Genomic DNA, 21,952 nt, shown 5'->3' on the forward strand with positions numbered 1-21,952 from the left:
TTGCCTGAAAAGAATCCAAAACCGATCGATACACAATTCTGCTAGTTAGTAGTTATAGTTCAAGTCATATTTTTATCTTTCTTCCCAATTTGTTAGAATTTTGGAAATTTGAAGGGCACTTTGATCTACTCGTTTTGGCGAAGGTAGATCAAAGTGTTTATTTCTACTTTAAATATTAAAATGTTTTAAAATAAGGGCGCGAAATTCAAATATGATATCAAAATGGCGACCGCGTTGCCATGACATCATGCGGTTACGTCAGATAAACAAGCTCACCGAATTTTAGTCGCGAAACTGGAAACATACACTTGTCCTGCTCACAAGATACAAGGAATGACGTATGTTTTTGTGCTGTCTCTTTCGCCGCATGTTCTGTGGTAGAACAACAAGGTTACAGATTCGGCTCACCTCAAACCAAGGAAATCTCACATCAGCAGTCGACGCGGCACGGCATGCGTTGTTGGATTGACTTGTGTTGAGTGTGTATAACATTTTCAGCAGATATGGATTTTACAGTTTTGACTGAAATATCAATGAAAATGTGAATATTGTACCTTGTGATTGTTATTGACGTGCCCTTTAGCTTACCTTATTGGATAAGAAAGGTAGGCAAGAAACATAAATAATAAAACTGTACCTGCTTAATCATAAATATGCAATTCAAGTTACCAATAAAAATATTGATGATATAATATTAGTTAATATTTATATAAAGAGTAGTAGTTAGCTTGTTATATGTATGTATTGTATGTATGATAAGATTGCATTGGATTTGCGCCTACAATAAAAAGAGATATAGGTAGATACCTATAAGAGCGTGAATATACTTCTCATGCACAGAAAGTACCTATCTACTTGGTATAATTTCATCTAAAAATAATTAAATAGGTTCCGTTCAGAAATAGATATATAGCAATTATCATGACAAAACGAAACATACCAAAATAGGTAGGTACCTACCTAGGAAGGTATTTACTGCACAAAAATAATTAAAGCAATATTTTACATAGGTATACCGAGTAGAGAACATCTTTGTTGGTCATCTAAGTTGGTCAGAAACTCAAATAATATAGGATATATTAACATACTAAATGGTCATGCCGGGGACAGCTGGAAAAAAAGCGCTTTGTCCTTGGGTTCGACGAACATATTATAGTGACCCGAAATACCTACCTTCGAATAAAATATTGTACATGAGTAGGTAAGTAGGTACATAAATATTTTCTGGCACTGGGACGAACACAGAACTTCGAGAGCACTAGTTGTTATCATGTTAACAAGCAGCAATCAAAATGATAAAAATAATTATTTCAGTTTTTATAAGATATATAAAGCCTATATAGGTATATTATAAATGCTAAAGTTTGTAACGATTTAAGAATGTGTGTTTGTTACTTTTTCGCGCGAGATCTACTGGGCGGTTTGTGATGAACTTTGGTACACGGGTATAATACCTGGAATCACATGAACGCTACTTTTTATTCCAAAATTCCGACGGTAGTGAAACCCTGGGGCGCTAGCTAGATGTTTTATTAATCTGAGGTTTTCCCTTGGGACTTTTGTCATCTTTAAGCTGAGCTGAGCTAGGCGGATGCCACATACCTACCTATTTAGCGTGTGTCAGTAGTATAAATAAATAAATAAATATATACGGGACAAATTACACAGATTGAGTTAGCCTCGAAGTAAGTTCGAGACTTGTGTTACGAGATACTAACTCAACGATACTATATTTTATAATAAATACTTATATAGATAAACATCCAAGACCCAGGCCAATCAGAGAAAGTTCATTTCTCATCATGCCCCGGCCGGGATTCGAACCCGGGACCTCCGGTAACACAGACAAGCGCACTACCGCTGCGCCACAGAGGCCGTCAGTATTATAAGTTTGTTTGTTTTAATACATACACACATTTAATCACGTCTATATCCCTTGCGGGATAGACAGAGCCAACAGTCCTGAAAAGACTGACAGGCCACGTTCAGCTGTTTGGCAAAATGATAGAATTCAAATAGTGACAGGTTGTTAGCCCATCGCCTAAAAAAAGAATCCCAAGTTAATAAGGCTATTATAGTTTTCATATTAATAAACCATGGTCCTTGCTAAGTCCTTGACCTGTGATTGTGATCAATGCTAAGACGACGCCGGTCGCCGCTGCCACTTCCACCCCATGTTGGTACTTAACAGGGGTATACGCCACGCCACCCTTGCTACGTGAGGTCAATGTAGTAACTACCGTATTAAATTTCTTTTGCCATTACAAAAAAAGGTAAAAGGTGACCTTTTCTTCGCCATAGACTTAATCTAAAATCGAAAATTAAAGGATATAAGTACATAATTTATAGGTAGGTAATTATTCCAAGAATTGTGGCATATTTTGAAGGTCATATTAAAATAGGATGTAGTATAGGTATAGTACTATTGTATTTTTTTTTTGCCATTAACACATAGGTACCTACTGCTTAAAACCTACTTTTTCTTCGCCGTATCATCTAAAAAAAAACAAATTAAAAAAAAGTAGTAGAATGTTTCCATTTTCTGTGATTTCTGTCTGCATGTACCGAATCCCTTTACAGGCCTAAAATCTACTACAAGGTAGGAAATACCTAATTTCAGCTTTAATTTTGTGTTTATCGGTACCGGTTTCAAATCAGGGTATGATGAAAAACGAACGGATAACGAATTCTAGGATGTTTATCTGTTTAACGATTTATTATAAAATAAAGTATCGTCGATTAATAAAACTTCGAGGTTAGGTTCGGCGAACTTACTTCGAGGCTAACCCAATTTGTGTAATTTGTCCCGTATATTATCCCTTTAGGGATAATAGACTTTAGGGATATAGACGTGATTGTATATAAATTATGTACCTACTTATAAATATTATATTGTAAAAGCAAGTCTTACTGTAATTATTGATGAGATAGTAGGTACAGCTTAAGTGACACAGAGAGCGAAATCCTTAATAATATCGTCCCATTCCCATTTCACCCTTTAGGTAGGTACGGAATCCTAAAAACTAGTTTATTATAACCGCGCACCATCATGACATCATGCGGCGCGCGGCCGGCGCGGCGTGCGCATTCGTGTGCTATGCCTGCCGTCTAAAGGTACCTATTTATTTAAAACTTTAAATGAGGTGGTATTCTTTTTACACTGCCATGACTAAGACATAATAATTCTAATTCTGAAAAAGCTGAAACGATTTTGTCGATTTTATGATACCTCGTCATTGTATATAGTGTTCACGTGGACGAAGGCGCGAGGAAAACCAGTAAATACATAGGTTATGTTACTGTTCGACGCCCGTCGGACCAACCTGTAATAACCTATAATTACATAAAGATATCAACAAAATTATCAACTAGTTGCACCCTTTAAGTTATCCCAGTTATTCTACCCGTGTACTATATTTCATCAAAATTCGCCCCGCAGATTGTGCGTGAAGAAGCAACAAACACACTCACATCCATACATCCTTCCAAACTTTCCCCTACCTATACATATTAGTAGAATAGGCTGTATATAATTATGCAACCATGAAATTATCTAAATTACCATTATACCATTGAATCAAAATAAACCGATATCAGATGAATGTGTTTCCTGCCGCCGGAGCAGTTTGGCGTCAGTAGCTTTGGCATCAAGCCAACTCAATCGAAATTTGTAAAATAAAATATCCTACTTATATCGTTTGACCGAGGCTACGCTTCCGTGAGAATTCCGGTAATCGATTGTTTTATAATAACTGTTTTATTCAACGATATTTAGTTAAACGGTTTCAGCTTTATATTTTTTATCTACATTTATTTATTTATTTATTTATTTAAACTTTATTGCACAAAAACAAAAAATGTACAAAAGGCTGACTTAATGCCGTTTGGCATTCTCTACCAGTCAACCAGTTGACCAAACAGAGACAGAAACATCAGGCAATTTAATCGAGGAAAGCATTTTTAGGTTCTTGTCTACTCAAGTTAAGTATCGTCATCTTTCCTAAACAAACTTTCTGAATATATAAATATCTTATATATAAAATTATCGTGTCACAATGTTCGTTCCCGTACTCTTCCGGAACGGCTTGACCGATTCTCATGAAACTTTGTGAGCAATATGCTCACAAAGTTTCATGTAGGTAGGTCTGAGAATCGGCCAATATCTATCATACCACTTGTTAGGGCTGTCCACCCTAAAATTTTTTTTTTAACTAGAAATTACTTAAAAAATATTTATATGGCAAAACAACGTTTGCCGGGACAGCTAGTATTATATAATGTCATGATTGGCTTTTAAGAATTGAACGTGCCTAAAAGTAAGATGGAAAATATAGACATACTTAAATTTAATATTCGTTTATCCGAAATCACGTGGGTTCGAATCGAGTGTAGAAAAGGTTGACTGGGTCATTGTCTGTCTGGTTTTTGTTAGCATATAGAAAATTTAAATTAGATAGGTACTCGTGAATGTAAAAAAATATTTGATTATAAAATAAAAAGTTCAGACATAAAAATATCAAGTTCGGATGTGCACTGGTTTTTTCAGTTATTCCTTTGCTCTGTGTTTATAGCATTCGCCACTGGCTACATATATGCATTATTTGTGGTAATTTTTGTACGTAATTACATCACTATGATGTCATTACGGTGTCTATCGAATACAGAATTAAGTCCGTAGCGTCTTGACTCTTGATTAGCGACTCCCACGCTCCCGTCACATTCAATAAAAGTAAATAAGCATTAGGTACGAGTGTCGATAGTCCGATTGTAACCTATGATGTTTGTTTGTAAACTCTTTATTACATTTACATATCTACATAGAAATACATATAACAACACATAATAAGAAATATAACAAAATATAAAACAGTCATTGATTGGATTAAAAAGAATACCTATGTACAATGCCGCTTTATGTTCCCCCGCACCTCCACTGATGTTATCACAATCCAAAGTCGGGCTCGGTTTCTTTGCCAATCATGTTTTTTATTCCAAAAGTGTCATGAAGACTGGAATCGATAGGTGTTTATAATTACCGGAGTAACCACTAATAACATAGGCAAAGGTATACTCAATGATCCTTAGGGAGAAAGGTTTGAACATCTCTATATTAATTAATTAACTAATAATTAAATGGTGTATGAGCTAAATTTTGTAAGTAAGATACTTTGATTGATCAAACAATTAGAGAAAATCCAGTCAAGGAGATGGAACAACTTTTCCCAACATACGCAAGTAGCAGAGCCGGATTAACCTTAAGGCAGAGTAGGCAACTGCCTAGGGGCCCAGCATCGACAGGGGCCCCGCCCACTGCACTGCATTCCGAAAATATTTTTTTTTGAATTGAACGAAAATGATAATTAACAAAACTATACTTTCTTTTTCAACGCCTGTAACACTTTATACATACAGAACCATCTAGTATCTAATATTAGAACAATATAATCCTTCGAATCGCAACTAACTGGACTTCATGTACGTTGGGGGAATCTTGTTTTTTTTTGTTGGGTGCGTTCTGTAAGCTTCCGTAGCGTGATAATAATTTGTAGCGTAATAGTTCCGAAACTTTCAAAATACCTATAACCTACGTATCTTTAATTACAAAATGTGATATGAGTTCTGCGATTGCAAGGTAAATTTTAAAAAGTTTATGTGTTCTCCGTATTTGAAGACTTACGATTTTCACATACACAAAACCAAAAGTATTTAAAACAAAAGTGTTCCCGCTATTTCGGCATTCATAGAAAGGATTATGAATTCTAAATGGTGTGAAGAAAGAAACAGAGTACATATATCTTTTATACCTACTAAAAATGAGCTTTTGATTTATAGTAATTTAAAAATTTACTGCGGTAAACCTTCTGCCAATTTTATTGGAGAAAAAATTGTTAAAAAATGCAAGAAGTGCAAAAAAATATAGTTTTTGGCCAGTAAAAAATAAAAAATAAATTAGTAAAATGTAACTTAGGTTATTTTTTATTGTTCCCTACTAAAATACTATATTTATGTGCAAGGTACTATATTTTTAAAAACTTTTCTTAAAAAATACTATATTTTGACACTAAAATGTTGGCAACCCTAGTAGAAGGCAAAAAAAAATACATCACATGATTTAGTCAGTCAGAATAGGTAAAGAAAAGGGGCCCGAAAATGGTAGTGCCTACAGGCCCATGACAGGTTTAATCCGGCTCTGGCAAGTAGGCATATGAATATGAAAATATTACGACTTGATAAAAAAAACAGTAGGGTTACTCTTGACGCGGTCGAGTTACGATCAAAATCGAATTGACATCGAGAATCAGTAATTTGGTACTCTGGAAAACGACCGAAGCGCCAATCGAGTTGTGGTCGAATAGTGAACTACTTGAAATCGAAAACCGCCGTTATGTCTTACTCTCGACACTATCGAGATCGAGTTATGCTCATGTTTAAATCGAAAACATACGTCAAATCACACGATTCACAAGACGCTACTTTTTTGAAATCAAAAGTGTGTTTTCAAGATTAAATTATAGAAAATAGGTAAGTTTCTTTAACAATAATGCTTTGAGATACAATAATCTTTCTTCGTGAGTGAAAGTGCTGGGGAATATTTGCAATTTTTTGTCTACAACTTTGTTTTGTGGATTGATAGCAGGATGGCTCGACTTGCAGCACAATTAAATTTATTGGATGAAGCTGAGAGAGTTGACGCACGCCAAAGAAGAAGAAGAACGCAAATAGCACGTTATTGTGCAGCAGCTATAGAAATTGGCGATGAAGAATTTGTGGCAAACTATCGAATAACAAAAGAAATTTTTTTGGAGCTTGAGGAGGTGCTCTCCCCATACTTAAAGGCACCTTCTCGCAGAAGTGATATTCCCATAAAATTTAAGGCAAGTATTTGAGTTCTTTATAGTTTTTTCGTTCTAGTTCTAAAATCTATACCTAAATCTTTAAATTTTCTTCTTGTTATAGATATTGGTTGCTCTCTCTTTTATGCATCAGGCAGTTATCAACGTATCGTAGGAAGGAACTATGGTACTGCAATGTCACAGCAGTCAGTGTCAAGGTGTATCAAAGAGGTGACCAATGCGTTCAACCAAATAATAATTCTACAAAAATATATAAAGTTCCCTACTAATGTTAATGAACGGAATGCTATAAAGATGAAGTAAGTAGTTACAATAAAATTTTCTTATAGGAAAATGTTTGTAGGAAACATAAATTTTATAATAAATATTACATTTCATAATTTTTTTTTAACTTTTAGATTCTATGAAAAATATGGAATACCCGGTGTTATTGGTTGTGTAGATGGAACACATGTGGCCATGGTAAGACCATCAGAGAATGAGGATTGGTATTTCAACCGAAAACACTACCATTCCAGAAATGTGCAAATTGTAAGATCATTTAAATTAACTATACCTTACCAAATGAAGTAATTTGTGAATGTATAGGTTGCCACTGTTAACCCTAGAAAGATAATCTGCGTCAAATTGACGCATGTGTTTTCGAATTATTGCTGTCTCTTCCTAAATAGCCCGAATCTGTCGCTGTGCCTTCCGGACATTTCATTCGTCGCTAGGAGCTACCGGGAGGCGTACGTATCGCTAAGGTAAGTGTCACCGATTTTGAAATATAACGTTTGAGTGAGTCAAAATGACGCATGATTATCTTTTGCGTGACTTTTAAGATTTTAATTCAAGTGATCGTTTTTGTGTTTCATTGTATTTTATTTATTATTTCGCACGTTGTATTATTGTTTTCTTTTTTATAGATATTGATACCTATATATACTATTATGGGGAGTAGAAATTTGGACGAAGACGGTATCCTGGCCGCTCTTTTGCAGAGTGAAGATGAGGTTCCCTGTGAGGATACTGATAGTAAAATCTCGGATCACGAAAGCAAAGACGATGTGCAGAGTGACTTGGAGGAAGGTTTTATAGATGAACCACAAGAGGACCATATGCTGTCAAGTAGAAATGTAGAGTTGGAGCAAAATACGGTCGAATAACAAATGTGTTCTTTGATGTCCTGTAGCAGGAAGACGAACAGATGGCCAATGGCATTATTGTACGGAATGATAAATATTGCGTGCATAAATTCTTATATTATTTATTACCATGATGGCTGCGATAAAGGTAAAAAACCCATAAGTCGTAAAAAGTTTATGAAAAATCTTAGCAGGGGACTGTCTTCAGCGTTTATAACTAAGCGCTTAGAAGCTCCTACTTTGAAGAGATATTTGCGCGATCATATATGTAATACGTTACCTAAAAAGGTGCCATGTACATCAGAAGTCATCCCCAAAGAGCCACCCTTTAAAAAACGCACTTGCTGTGCTTACTGTCCCTCTAAAATAAGATGAAAGGCTAGTGCGTCGTGCAAAAAATGCAAGAATGTTATTTGCCGAGAGCACAATATTGATGTGTGCCAAAGCTGTGCTTTTATGTATTATTTTATGTTTCTATTATATGTAAGATGTTCATTTATCATTTTGTGATAAAAAAAAGTCTGATTATTATATAAAGAAAGTACTTTTATGTGGTAAAACCATTGTTCGAAATTTTTCGTTGGTTTATAGGAGAGGTTTAAGTTAATTTTTTTTTTCTTATAAATAAATAAATATAATTTAAATATTTGATTTTTTCTTATTTGTATATGTGTAATTATGTATAATAAACGATATTTCATTCAAAATCATAAATATAATTCGACTTATAGTCGGGAGAAAATATGCGTAAATTTGACGCATGATTATCTTTTACGCGCATTAAAATAAGATTATCTTTCTAGGGTTAAAAGATATATTAATTTTTTTATTGTTTCAGATATGTGATTTTGATCTAAATATTATAAGTGTAGATGCATGTTTTGGTGGTGCTACCCATGATTCACACATCTTTAACCAACATGCAATCAAAAATCACCTAATTGATTTAGTGAACCAAGGGGAGACAGTGTATTTGTTAGGTAAGTGTTTATTTTTATTATTTATTTACATTTCTATGATTGGAAAAATTTCATTAGAATATTTTCCTAGATGCTACCTCAGCTGTTAAGCATAGGTGCCCAGTCTAGGTACTAAGCTGAACTTAAATAATGACATCTTGTTAATATTTGCAGGTGACTCGGGGTATGCACAAAGAGAGTACATGATGACACCAATTGTCAATGCTGCAGCTGGTTCTCCAGAAGAATTCTATACACAAATACACTGTTCAGCTCGTAACAGAGTGGAACGAACGATAGGGTTATTAAAGGCACGTTGGCGGTGTTTGCTGAAGCATAGGGTGCTTCATTATAAACCAGACATGGTTTCAAAAATAATTAACGCATGTTGTGTGCTACATAATATGTGTAACACAGCACGCATCCCCTCCCCCAGCGAAGTTAACCCTTCGCTGTCGTCGGGCACCGCGCAGCAGCCATCGTCGGAGCCCGCGCCGAGCGCCGCTGCGCACAGCGCTGGAGCCACGCTGGAACTGCGCAGAGGAGTTGAAGCCCGGCAACGTATAGTGAATATGTTGTGGACAAGGAGACGAACAAATTAATAAAGATATATCATATTAATATTGTTTTATTTTATACATTTATACTACCACTACTACTCTATGCTATTAATTTAATTGCAAAAATTATTAAGTAAACATAATTGTAACACTTAAAAATATGGTACACATTACAAAGTATTTCTGTTAACATTGGTATTTGTCAAATAATACTAATGTAATCTACTAGTTATAACATGGAATAAAAAAGAAAAACAACAAATAAACAGCAATACCATCCATATCCATAAATCCAAAAACTACTTTACTTTTACGTTTAATTGTAGAAACTTTAATGTGATTGCATAAAAGTTTCTACAACATTAACCAGTCTTTCCCCAAATATTGATATGGCTTCAGCTATATTATTGCAAGCTGCAGCAAGTCCAGCCATATTCTCTTGCAATGCTCTAGCCTGAAGAAGCTCTGCCTCCACCCGCTTCTCTTCAATGGAAACAAGGCGATCTCTTTCAACTTGAAGTTGAGATCGCCTACCTCGCTCTCCTGTTGTTCTGGCAGCTTGACGACTCAACCTGGCTCGAATTCGAGGGCTTCTTCTCGGGGCTGTAAAATTAAAACATAATATTGGTAAACTTTATTTATTAACTAACATAACATAAATCTTTAGGTAATTAATTTCATATTATATATATATAATTATATAGATTTCATCTAGTTGAAAAAGGGGAAGAAATCCAAAGTTTGTACTCCCATTGCATAAAATAGAAAGACAAACTTACTAGATTGCATAGAGGCTAAAGGTGGAGAGTGGGCTGGAGTTCCCGGTAGAGGTAAGACAATAGAATCTTCCTGTTGTCCTAGTGGTGTTGATGTTACACTGGCTGGCAATGGCTGGCTGGTTGATGGTTGGTCCTAATTACAATAATTCAGAATTAGTTTAACAATAGAAAAACAAATTTATCAACTCCATGGTTCTAACCTGCATGTTCCAATAAGTTCTTTGTTTAATTTAGCACTGAGGGGCAAAGGATTGTGGAATAAATATTTTAAATGCAAAATTTTATGCGATCTCTCTTTGCTATTTTAACTTCTTTAATAAATATTATCACCTGAGATGGTAGTATTGGAACACTAAACTGAGAGTCCCCTTCTGCAAAACCCCTGCCACCAAGAATAGCCACCATTCTCTCCTCTATACATGTGAGTGGAGGTAAGTTGGCAGATCTACCACCTCCGGTTCGGTTGGCATCTGCATTACGCTGCCCTAAAACTTTCTTTAGGGCATATTTTTTGTCAGTCCAAAACTGAAAACGAATAAATAACCATTAACATTATGCATATTGATACTTTTTTAATAAAACAATTATGATTGAATAAAGAAACTTGTAAATATCCATAGAAAAATGCATCAACATTATCTTCACAATGAAACTACTAGCAATATTTAATTATTTATATATCATGCATTAAACATCTTACCTTTGTCCAACCTTTGGCATCTTTTTGCGTCCCTCCCATAGCATTTAGCGTAATGGTAATTTCTTCCCATTTTCTTTTAGTCTCCCACTTTGCTTGAGCGGAACGCAGATGACCTTTAGCTATTCCTGGATTTTCCTCCAAAAAATTCACCAAAGCTTCCAACTGGGGATATGTAGGCCTTGCATTCTGACTCATGTTCAAAAAGTTTTGATAGCGTATTAAAGGAAATATAACAGATGAAGTAAAAATATTAGACGTGTGAACAAACGAAGCTCACTCTTCGACTTACTTATAAAACCCATATCAATAAATAACATAAATTCTGTTAAAAAGGCAACACAAAACCACTTAAACATTTTTTCAAACATTCCAAGCACTTGAAAGTTTTCTGTTTTTACTAAAATTTTTTATAAACGCGCGCCCCTTTTTCTATGAAGTGTCACTGTCAAAGTTCTTTTTTAAAAATTGTGCAAAGGTATTTATTAATCCAATAAAATTCTTTAGTTTGATCGAAAATTAGTAACGTTTCACTAGTTATTGTGCCCTTATTTGATGTAAAATAGCTTATATTTACAGAAACATTACAAAATATATGTGTTTTTGGAAGAAAAGAAGTCATTGTAAATTTAAAATTTTAGATAGTAGTGTCACTATAAAGAACCTTTCATTCGATGTAGATTACGTCATCACCCGGAAATGGTTAACGGATCGCCATCTTAGGTTGATTTCAACTCGATCTCGATTTCGATTCGATTCGGCTCAAGAGTACCGTTTTGTGATCAATATCAGATTTTGTCGAGATCGAATCGAGATCGAATATCGAGATCGAATCAAAGTCAAGAGTTGGCCTGCAGTTTGCCCTGTAGGTACGCCTTTATTTATCTAACTGGAGCCGTATTTCCGTCATGATAAAATGATAATAAATTGTACCTAACTAACATTTGACATAGTTCCAATTCCCATAAATAGGTTTCATTAGTCAAAAACATCACATAAATATTGGTTGGAGTTTGCTGTCAAGATGAGTTGCTTGTTCCATTGTCTACTATTGATGGGAGGTAGGTACATGCGGGTGACTAAAGTTTGTAGGTAACTCAGCTAGGGTGGACTAATAGAGACGGAATACTTCAACACTACTACACATTGCAAAAGTGTTATTACATTCAGACCCTCAATAAAATGAAGAGATATGAGAATATGTTCTATAATATATAAGTTTTTCACTTAGATATATAATAGAAGAATAAAAGTGCGCGCTGCTTTTTTGGTACCCCCTGGCGTCCCTCGCGGGATCGACAAAGCCAACAATCTCGAAAAGACTGGGAATATGTTCAATGGCTAATATGAATTTATTGATAGAAAAATGTTACTTTCCTATTCACACATGTATTCGTTTTACATTATCCAAGTACAGTCAACGGCGGAGAAAAGTCACCCTCATATAGTTCTGATGACCGGGCCATTAACTGTTCTATTTCTTTCTACTTAAATATTATAATACAAATGAGTATGTCTCTTTTTTCGTCAAACAAAATCATAGTCGAAACATGTTTTTTCTGAGATAATAGGCTATTTGACAAAGTTCTAAAAACTATCTTAGGCTATTTATTTGTTTATAAGGAGCCCTACAAAAATACTTTTCTGTCTTTATTACAGCTATTTTATTAAAAAATCGAAAAAGAAAATGCAATATTCAAATATGCCGCCAAAACGCGACTTTTAGCAATATGGCGGCCATGGCATGCAGTGACGTAAATTTCGTGTAAATATCATACAAAGCTTGTTGGTGTTTCGAAAAGTTTTGATTTTCTCTTGTTTTATTTAACTTGTGCCACGTCATATGTGTGAAAATTATTAAAATGAGTTCCTATAAATGTTGAGCAGTGCCTATATGCACTAATACAACAATAAAATCTCCTACGAAATCGTTTTTTTCTATGCCGATGGATTTGAATATTCGCAAGAAGTGGTTTCAGATCATGATCTAAGATCAGTGGTTACCAAGATATACTTACATTGATGTTTTCACATTCCTCAGTTCGGCAGCATAGAAATCTGGATTGTCTTTGAAGAAGACGCCAACCATTATTGGGTCCACTTTTGCCAAAAGTGGACCTACCAAAAGTCTTTTGGTAGGTTTCGACTGTCAGCTTTCGCAAAATTGGTTTCCATTATTAAATACCTATGCTATCTGAGTAATCCCGAGCGATCAAACAGTTATAAAATCTTGAAAAATAATAGTGAACACTAAGGAACAGTACGATCCACAGTCTGTTTATGGATAATTGACGTCATAATAGAAATAGCCAATCACGTTCGTTTTTAGTCACGTGACAGCTGCATAAAAAAGCCAAATTTTCTGAGACGGATTTTGTTAAAATAATGCAATATTTTTATCTCGCGTTATTACAAATCGCTCCAAAAAAATAATATTAAGACTGATGACATAAAAGAAATGTATATTTTTATTACAGTCAAATAGCCTATACCAGATGTATAGTATGTTGACTAAGATCACTAAGATCACATGTATAGTATGTTGACTAAGTCACGGTCCGTCTCAAAATAAAGATTACTATCTCATTGTATTGTAATGGGACGCAACGAACCTCTGCGTGTCCTCTGAATCGAATTTTTAGCGGGCCATAAACATAGATATTTGTTTTATATCCAACGTGGCTTGTTTCTATCAGTTTTTTTAAACATTGTAAAAGAATGGCAGTCTAAATAGGTATGTAGGTATAATTGTATAAAATATTTAAGTATCTGTAGCGTATACATTCTTAGTTATTTTCTTTATGTCTTTTGTATTTTATATTAGTAGTTATTTTATTTTATTAGGAATACCAACAGCCACTTACAAATAGTCAAATTGAAATACAGTTAGCCAGCAAAAGATTCAATTAAAGGTTTAGTAGATTTGACTCAAAATGTAGCTTTAAATTTAAATAACTAAATTATTTGTAATGTTATAAATTGTAACTTTACATTAATGTTATAAATTTATAAACTAAACTATAATATAATATTATTTATATCATAAAGTAGGTGAGTGTTTCGCTTTAAAGTAGTGACTTATAAAACAAATAGAAACTAACTGAATGTCGGAATACTTTTCGTACATTTACAGTATTAAATAGCGATACGAGTAGCTTATTCCCTTCGCAGTGGCGCAGGAGTAGAAAAAACAATTGAATGTCCACATTGTAGAGGTATTGTATTCTAATCAATCAGAACATACCTACGTGTTATTAGATAGCAAGTACTTAGGAACCTTGATTAAGAAAAATAAACATTATTGTACATGCCGTATTTTTATGCTCGTTGTAAAAGTTCCTAGATGTCTTCAGCAAGTGGTATGAGAATATACCGAATTACAACCATGACCTGCTTCGCATAATAAATTTTACATTCTATTTTACGACTCCATAAGTACTCTAGCTAACAATACAGCATAATCTCCTTTGTTTTTCTGTCTTTTCACCATAAACTCGAAAACTATTAAACTTGCCATTCAGTTCGTTTAATTAGCAAAGCCAAATATAAAATGTGGTAATAGGCGAACCCCGGGCTCCTACCCGGGGCGCAACCAAATAAAAATTATAGGCGCCAGGAGTATGACACATACTTCTACCTACCTAAAAACAATAGGTAGGTGACTGGAAATGGGTCAATGCAAAATAATATTTTTTATTTACTAGAATAATAGGCCTATGGAGAGTAACCTAATTAATTACCTGTCACTAGTAATCATAAAACAGTTATTAATTTTCTAAATGGGCCAACCTAACGAACTTATTGAGGTTAGCAACATTATTGCAGACATTTTATATTCTCTCTTCATTTATTTTTCTTATAACGACCTATTTTCCATTTGCAAACATTTAAATATTTTGTCTAGGTAAGTAATTTTTTTCTTTCCTTTCTCTTTCAATACTGTATGTAGACCTCTAGCAGCGTGCCCAATTCTCCTCGGTCTTGAGTTTTCCTCATCCATATCCTTCCAGTAATCTACACCAAGTCGTATTTCCACATTTTGGCGTAAAGTTCTGGGTCTACTCTCAAATTTATATTTATTACATCGGAAAAAATGGACGAGTCGTCTGTCTTGTCTCTTTTATCCGCCTTAAAAAAAGGTGGCTCTCAGTTTGACCTGTACGTTTGTATATACAATGTTTGTTCGTCCGCGATAGTCTCATGTTTCGCTGAACCGATTTCGATGTGGTTTTCAAGAAAGTGTTTGTTACACTTAGGAAAAGATTTTAAAAATTTAACAGACTTCAATAAAGAAGAATATCGATTGGAGGCGGTTCTCTTTTTTATTTAACGTAATAAGATAAAAACCTATATCTTTGGATTTTTTAAGTAATGTGCTACTAATAGCTGTCACTATCTGAATCTCAATTTCAAGCTGAACATGACCTACTTATAAAATTGTTTGCTTTCATGTTCACAGTTTGACCAATAAAATGGACTGAGTGGCGAGAAAGATGACAGTTTTACTGTATGATTATTGTGAACTGGAGGAGCGGACGTCGAAGAGCCTGAAGGTTTGGAAAGGTAAACGAACTTAATTAAAATTAAACTTCAGAAAAAAAACATATTCAGGATAGTAGCCGATTATAAATAGGAAGTTGTGTAAGGTAAGGCCTTAGGGCTGACATCTCAGGGCATCGACTGAGAACGGAATAAAAATGTGTTGAATTTGCTAGTAATCACTAATAAATTCAGTTGGTACATTTAAACGCGAACGTGGCCTAAATCTAAAGCTTGGAGCCGATCCAAAACGCAGTAAATACCTACTTACTGGTACAGTGTAGGTACATGCTGCACCACGGTATGTTTTGCAACTGGCCTCTTGCATCACTTACAAAAACACGAAAACAATTCGAATTACCTAGGTACCTCTCAAATTACATATGGACCGAAAACGGAACCTTCTTTTTTAAAAGCCAGCGAAATGTCGCAGTGTGCAACCTCGCAGTTTGACACAATAATTACTTATCTTAATTTTTTTTTTTTTTTTAATTTATATATATTTGAGTGTGGAAAGCTAAGTACAACCTGTAACCGAAAAATATTGACATTTTTGTTAGATACCTACGATGGCGAAATACCGAAATTTCCTGAAGAAATACAAAGCGAAATATTTTTGACACTTAGGCGCGATTGCTGAGCTTAACCCGTTCATTGTCTTTTCTAAAATCTAATATCTAAAGATCTAAATAAAATATTCAAACTAATAATAAATTTTAAAGTAATATAATGCAAAACATTGTCGCAGGAACATCTTGCGTAATATCCAACTTCCATAAAGGTTTGCATAGCTATCTTTTTTTGTTATTTTACGTTGTGTTTGCATGTTGGTTTACCGGATGACTAGTTGCGACACCCAACGTTATCGCACGTATGACCTCATGTTTTGTCGCTACTACTTTTGAAGTTTTGAGGCCATGACTTGGTGATAGCTGCATATCTTGCCGAATTATGGTTTTCGGCGTAACATCAGGTACCAAATACAAAGACCATCAGATTAAGTTATGGATTAAGTAGGTATAACTTAATTACATAGTACCTATATCATAAAAAAGCTATACTGTATTTATTTTTGGGTACTTTCGTATGTACAATAAAGATATTACAAACAAACTATTGGCCTAATATTACCTACCCAACTTTTTTACATAAAATATATACTACATACATATATAGGTACTTTCAGAACTTTCAATTCCGAATTTCAATATGTTCAGCGCAGCAGCAGATCAAGCAAGCCATGCATGCATTTCTTTGCTAATTCATTTGCTTACATATAATTATATACGTATTATCACGTCTATACTGCGGGGTAGACACAGACAGGTACAACAGTCTTACAGCAAAACCTTAGAAGAAGTATCCCAAGTTTATTAGCCTTTCATTTGTATTATAGTTGCGATGCAGCTACGGGACACAACTATACTTCTAAGTAACGATGTTAACAATTTATTATCTACTAGCGACCCGCCCCGGCTTCGCGCGGGTGCAAAATTCGGAAAAAATATACATAAAAACCTTCCTCTTGAATCACTCTACCTGTTAAAAAAAACCGCATCAAAATCCGTTGCGTAATTTTAAAGATTTAAGCATACAGACAAACAGACTAAAATAGCGACTTTGTTTTATACTATGTAGTGATATAAGTATTCATTATAAAATATAGTATCGTTGAGTTATCTCGTAACACAAGTCTCGAACTTACTTCGAGGCTAACTCAATCTGTGTAATTTGTCTCGTATATATTTATTTATTTATTTATTTTCTCTGATTTCAGCATGGCACATGATATTGTACATCTTGGCTGCCATCTTTGGGCTCGTCAACTACACTCTCTTACACAAATCAATGGAACTAGTCAGCGACAACTGCATACTTTTCCCGCGAGTTCTAGAATTCCACATGGTGGAGTACGTTGATGTCTCGCAAGTTATTGAACCTAACATGGAGGGACAAGATGCTCAGAAAAATGCAACTATAACCGTCCAGAATAACAGTACAGATGGAAAAATTACGAAAAGAGAGACGGAAACTAGTAAAGAGTTTGAATCTTCTGAAGGAAAATACAACGGCACTATTATGACAGGTATGTTATGTACAGATATGTGAGTATTCCGTTTTCTGTAAAGTTTTGAGAAACAGAGAGCCGAGTAATAATTTTCAGATTCGATATATGTCTAAATGCCTACCTGCTATAGAATTTCAAAAATGGATTAACAATACTATCCAAGAATGTGGTGACAGACGCACCCGGACTCTTGTCAAGGGAAGAGAACGCAACCGGAAGGATGATATTTTATATTCGCGGTACATATTTAATATTATACATATTTCCGTAGTAGATATATCTAAAATAAGATGCCCTTTTATTTGTTGATTTTTGTCGGATACGTAATAGCCTTTAGCCAACCAAAGGTGTTTACCATTTTTTTATACCGATTTTGTTATTTATCTTTTTTATTTTATTTCATTATCTTTGTATCAAAATTGTATCTTCTTTCACTAGGACATATAGTACGAGATCCGGACGATCCCGCGATGCTTCATATCACGGTGATGTTTTCAAGGAAACGATTTCGACTCGTTACAAAAAGTTTGTTTTCTGTGTTTTGCAAAATGATTTCTCACGCCACTGCAGAAGTTACACTATCTAATTTGATTTGAACTGATTATTGGAAATAGCTTGCTAAATTCATATTCACCATTACGTGTGATTGTTGTGACTAAATTGCCTAAAATACCCGCATTGCAATAATTAGCGTGCAAAACTTACGTCTATTATTGTGCTAAATTATTATGGGAAAATTTTGAAATAAAGCCCATAATGTGTGAATGCAAGAAATTATACCTACCTATGTTGAGATTTTTTTCAAGTCAAGTTTTTCTCGATTTGATTTCATATTTAGAAAGTCCGCTATAATACTAAAAACCTGATGTTTTAGCATCTGATTTTTCCTTTTAATTTTATACTACCCCAAATTGTATTTTCCATTTTCGGTACCTATCCCTCAAAAATCCTAATCAATAACCCTTTACGTCCTAAGGAAACGTGACCCATCGAGTGGCGCTGGACACCGCCCGCACCCTGTATGGAGAAGACGGCGCATGTCAGTTCGCGGAGTACATGCCCGTGCTGTCGACCGTGGTGGCTGCCGTCTGGTTGACATTCTTCACCATGTGTTCCAGTGGAGGACGCGCCAGGACTGGGTGGGTAACTGCTATTGCTGATAGCTGATATAGCTATCTCACTCTCAACTTTGCGTGTTAATAATCACATCCGTTCTTTGTTATATTTCGTAGCCAGGTTGCGCTTCATTTCTCTCATCCCTTAGATTTTATTGTCGTCTTTTCGTTTCTCGGTTACACTCTTAGCAGCTTAGCGTCGAAGTCAGGTGTTGGTCTTATTTGGATAAAAAAAATAAGACGACCGATTTATTCATCTTTTGTATATTTCCACCAGAGAAAATTCTAAGTCCAGCCGTTTTATAAATACTTACAGTGATTGATTTGCGATGATGGCGTTAAAAATAACGAATGTAGTAAACAAGCATAGAGCAGCGGTTATTATTAAAGTTTTCCTGGTTTCAATCGTTAGCGGAGATTAGCAACAGGAAATGTTTGTATTAAAATACCTAGTAGGTAGGTAACTAGCTCTTTTTGTTTTTGTCTAGTGTTCAAACTCGTAGATATTAATTTAAATCTTAACTAAAACCAAATTCATATGACCACAATTCAGCCCCCATAGTACGTGTGGTACGCGCGACGCCGTTTTTATCGCGCGAAGTACTATCTATCGCTGTCCCGTTTCGTGTCATAATAAAAAGCGAAACAGCGATGGAGATGATGTGTATGTGGATGAGAGATTCGAGTGCTTGAAGCATTGAAGCACTCGAAGCTTGGTTCAGAACAAGTGTTTGCTGGTGGGTTATTAAGCTTTTATTCCCGACGCGACTCTTACGACATCCGAGGTGATAAAATATACTTACTGGGAAACACGCCAATAACATATAATACAGTATTTTTCGTACTAAGTTCTAGAAGTATCAGGTGCATAAAGAAAAAAATATACATTAGTGGTACATAAGGATAACCTACAAAATAATGCAAAGTCTCTTACTTCTGTTCAGACTGTGTACCCGTTAATTACTTGAGATAACTTCCAATCACCCAGCGAACAATGAAAGAGGTCCTTGGTACAGGTTGTCGCAGCCCTGGCGGATCCTGGCGCCGGCGCTGGTCTTCTCCCTGTTGATGGTGGGGCTCACCGGGTATAGCTTCACACTCACCAATGGCGGCGTGCAAGCCTTCTGCGCCGATTTCCAGGAATACACCAATTCTACTAAGTATGACATCTATGTTTTAAGACTATAAGTTTTTAAGTAATTTATTTGACGTCAACCAAGTTGTTAAACCATACGACAATTATTAAGCGATATAATAGTATCCTATAATAATGAATAAAAAATTTTGAATTTTTTGACAATAGATTTTTGTTTGAAATTTCCGTGAAAAGCCTATGCCTCGAGGCCCCAGGCAAAGTAATATAATTATGAAATTCGAAAGCAGCACACCGCTGCTCCCATGATTTGAGTTCGTTCGTATCAGCCTGGTAGAAAGCAAGATGAGGACTGAAGAAGGTTGCCTTGAAAATCCCTAAATACATATAGTTCATTTATTCATTTATTTAATAATCATTATCATTAAAAATTAAATGTTTTTAAGTTGATGGGTAATTCTGATATTATTGTTAGTTGTTCCCCCGTGAATGACTTCCTGCAAGCCGGCTGGAATGCCACTTGGGGCTTCGGCTCGCGCGTGGAGGCCACGCGCGCGGCCAGCGCTGGCGTGTGGGCGAGCTGGGCGTGTGCGGCGGCTCTCTTCCTGGCGCGGTGCCTCACTGCTCCAGACTTCCAGGTCGTCAGGTCCAAGGTGTATGTCACTAGCGACCCAGACCAGGTGAGGATATCTGCAGTAGTTTTACCGATCTAGGCTTGTCTACATAAGTACATAGATATAGTCACGTCTATATCCCTTGCCCCCGCAAGACAGAGCATAGACAGAGCCAACAGTTTTGAAAAGATTTATAGGCTAAGTTCATCTATTTGACTTGATGCTCACATTATCTTCTACTGTTAATTTTTACAGAAAATAACTCCGTTCCTCAAAAAACCACCATCGCGTAGTTCGCACCGCTCGAACCGCAGTTCGCCGAGCAAGCGCGACAACATGTCCGTTCGCTCCGAGCCCACCGCCAGCACCGAACTGGCCACCGTCACCGTGGAGCCGGGACAGGATTCCGCGCCCACCTCCTTGCTCGCCACCCCCAGGAAGGAAACCAATGGAGAAATGATCGAAATGACGTATACCGACCAAGAGAGATTTCAATAAAAGAAGTTATGAAAAAAATAACAAGTATACCTACATATGGTCCATATTTTATTATGACAACTTGTAACGTGTGGCTGTGGAATATCGCAAGTTATGTTGAGCGCGTGCTGTCCATCCAATATCTACAATGAAAAAATCATACGAAATTTTTTGTAATATATTTACTTAGTAGGTTTATAATTAATGTTACGTGACATAAAAATAAAATGCTGTCTTATTAGATTTACAATTCAATTGTACATTTTACATACTATATAATCATAATGCTCAAAAATATAAAACGCTCAATGATACATACCTTCCAATGCGTCAATAAACGGAGACAAATTTATCAAAAGTAAACCTGACGCTGAAGATTGCTCGAAAAAATACGTGTGTTCAATAGATAATGGTAATTTACTGTTTCGCGATCAGTATGTAAGAAAAAGGCAAAGGGAAAACTCACAGATTTAATTGTGACAATAGTAAACAGTTCATTGTATGACTTTGGTATGTAAAGTATTAAACTATATCCATTATAAGCCATTCATTCACATCTTTTCTATTGTAATAATAAAGCATCAGATTAAAACAAAGCCGTTTTATAGTTTTATTATATATTTGGTACCAGTTCGGAATCTCTAAGGGTATCGTAGAATCTAAAGACAAAGATTTTCATTTGCTAAACATGCTTACCTACCTTATAAATATGTACATTTAGTCACGTTCTTATTGCGGGGCCACATTCAGCTGTTTGGCAATATGATAGAATTGAGATTCAAATAGTGACAAGTTGCTAGCCCACCGCCTAAAAGAAGAATCCAAAGTTTATAAACCCATCCCTTACTCGCCTTTTACGACATCTATGAGAAAGAGATGAAGTAGTCCAATTTTTAATTAAATATGTACATTTATTTGAAATAATTATTTTAAGTCCTACGTGGTTTACCGTGACAGGTGTGCAGAAATCTTGTTTGAATGCAGAAAAATACCCACATAATGGAAGGAGGTTTGACAAAAGTAGGTACCTATCCAACTAAAATTATTGGTTCTACCAACATCAAAATAAA

At 35.3% G+C, this 21,952-nt stretch overlaps 3 protein-coding genes across 3 annotated transcripts; 2 read left to right on the forward strand and 1 right to left on the reverse strand.

Annotated features, from left to right (window-relative positions):
- The first annotated feature begins 410 nt into the window (after window positions 1–410).
- Window positions 411–21,478, forward strand: LOC106136278 (uncharacterized). Its single transcript, XM_013336770.2, has 7 exons — window positions 411–605; window positions 15,436–15,539; window positions 17,293–17,601; window positions 18,560–18,722; window positions 19,715–19,858; window positions 20,267–20,471; window positions 20,661–21,478. The coding sequence occupies exons 2-7, from the start codon at window positions 15,470–15,472 to the stop codon at window positions 20,901–20,903; spliced, it is 1,134 nt and encodes a 377-aa protein (XP_013192224.2). The 5' UTR covers window positions 411–605; window positions 15,436–15,469; the 3' UTR covers window positions 20,904–21,478.
- Window positions 6,244–9,561, forward strand: LOC132902838 (putative nuclease HARBI1). The gene is made up of 4 exons (XM_060949387.1): window positions 6,244–7,153; window positions 7,253–8,129; window positions 8,820–8,961; window positions 9,115–9,561. Exons 2-4 carry the CDS (start codon window positions 8,112–8,114, stop codon window positions 9,540–9,542), a joined length of 588 nt encoding a protein of 195 aa, XP_060805370.1. The 5' UTR covers window positions 6,244–7,153; window positions 7,253–8,111; the 3' UTR covers window positions 9,543–9,561.
- On the reverse strand, window positions 9,462–11,830 carry LOC106139020 (uncharacterized). The gene is made up of 4 exons (XM_013340354.2): window positions 10,980–11,830; window positions 10,610–10,804; window positions 10,280–10,412; window positions 9,462–10,103 (listed from the first exon to the last, which is right to left on the reverse strand). Exons 1-4 carry the CDS (start codon window positions 11,172–11,174, stop codon window positions 9,832–9,834), a joined length of 795 nt encoding a protein of 264 aa, XP_013195808.1. The 5' UTR covers window positions 11,175–11,830; the 3' UTR covers window positions 9,462–9,831.
- Window positions 21,479–21,952: the final 474 nt, after the last annotated feature.

The sequence above is a fragment of the Amyelois transitella genome, chromosome 18 (genome assembly GCF_032362555.1).
Source record: "Amyelois transitella isolate CPQ chromosome 18, ilAmyTran1.1, whole genome shotgun sequence".
In the NCBI taxonomy this organism is placed as follows: Eukaryota; Metazoa; Arthropoda; class Insecta; order Lepidoptera; family Pyralidae; genus Amyelois; species Amyelois transitella.

Excerpts from the sequence above, each read along its gene's own strand:
- LOC132902838 (XM_060949387.1), top strand. Across the intron at positions 8,962-9,114 it reads GGAGACAGTGTATTTGTTAG|GTGACTCGGGGTATGCACAA; the intron begins GTAAGTGTTTAT and ends TAATATTTGCAG.
- LOC106139020 (XM_013340354.2), bottom strand. The coding sequence starts at position 11,174 with ATGAGTCAGAATGCAAGGCCTACATATCCCCAGTTGGAAGCTTTGGTG. Across the intron at positions 10,805-10,979 it reads ATGCCAAAGGTTGGACAAAG|TTTTGGACTGACAAAAAATA; the intron begins GTAAGATGTTTA and ends ATTCGTTTTCAG. Across the intron at positions 10,104-10,279 it reads TTTAGCCTCTATGCAATCTA|CCCCGAGAAGAAGCCCTCGA; the intron begins GTAAGTTTGTCT and ends TTAATTTTACAG.
- LOC106136278 (XM_013336770.2), top strand. The coding sequence starts at position 15,470 with ATGACAGTTTTACTGTATGATTATTGTGAACTGGAGGAGCGGACGTCG. Across the intron at positions 15,540-17,292 it reads GAGCCTGAAGGTTTGGAAAG|CATGGCACATGATATTGTAC; the intron begins GTAAACGAACTT and ends CTCTGATTTCAG. Across the intron at positions 20,472-20,660 it reads TCACTAGCGACCCAGACCAG|AAAATAACTCCGTTCCTCAA; the intron begins GTGAGGATATCT and ends TAATTTTTACAG.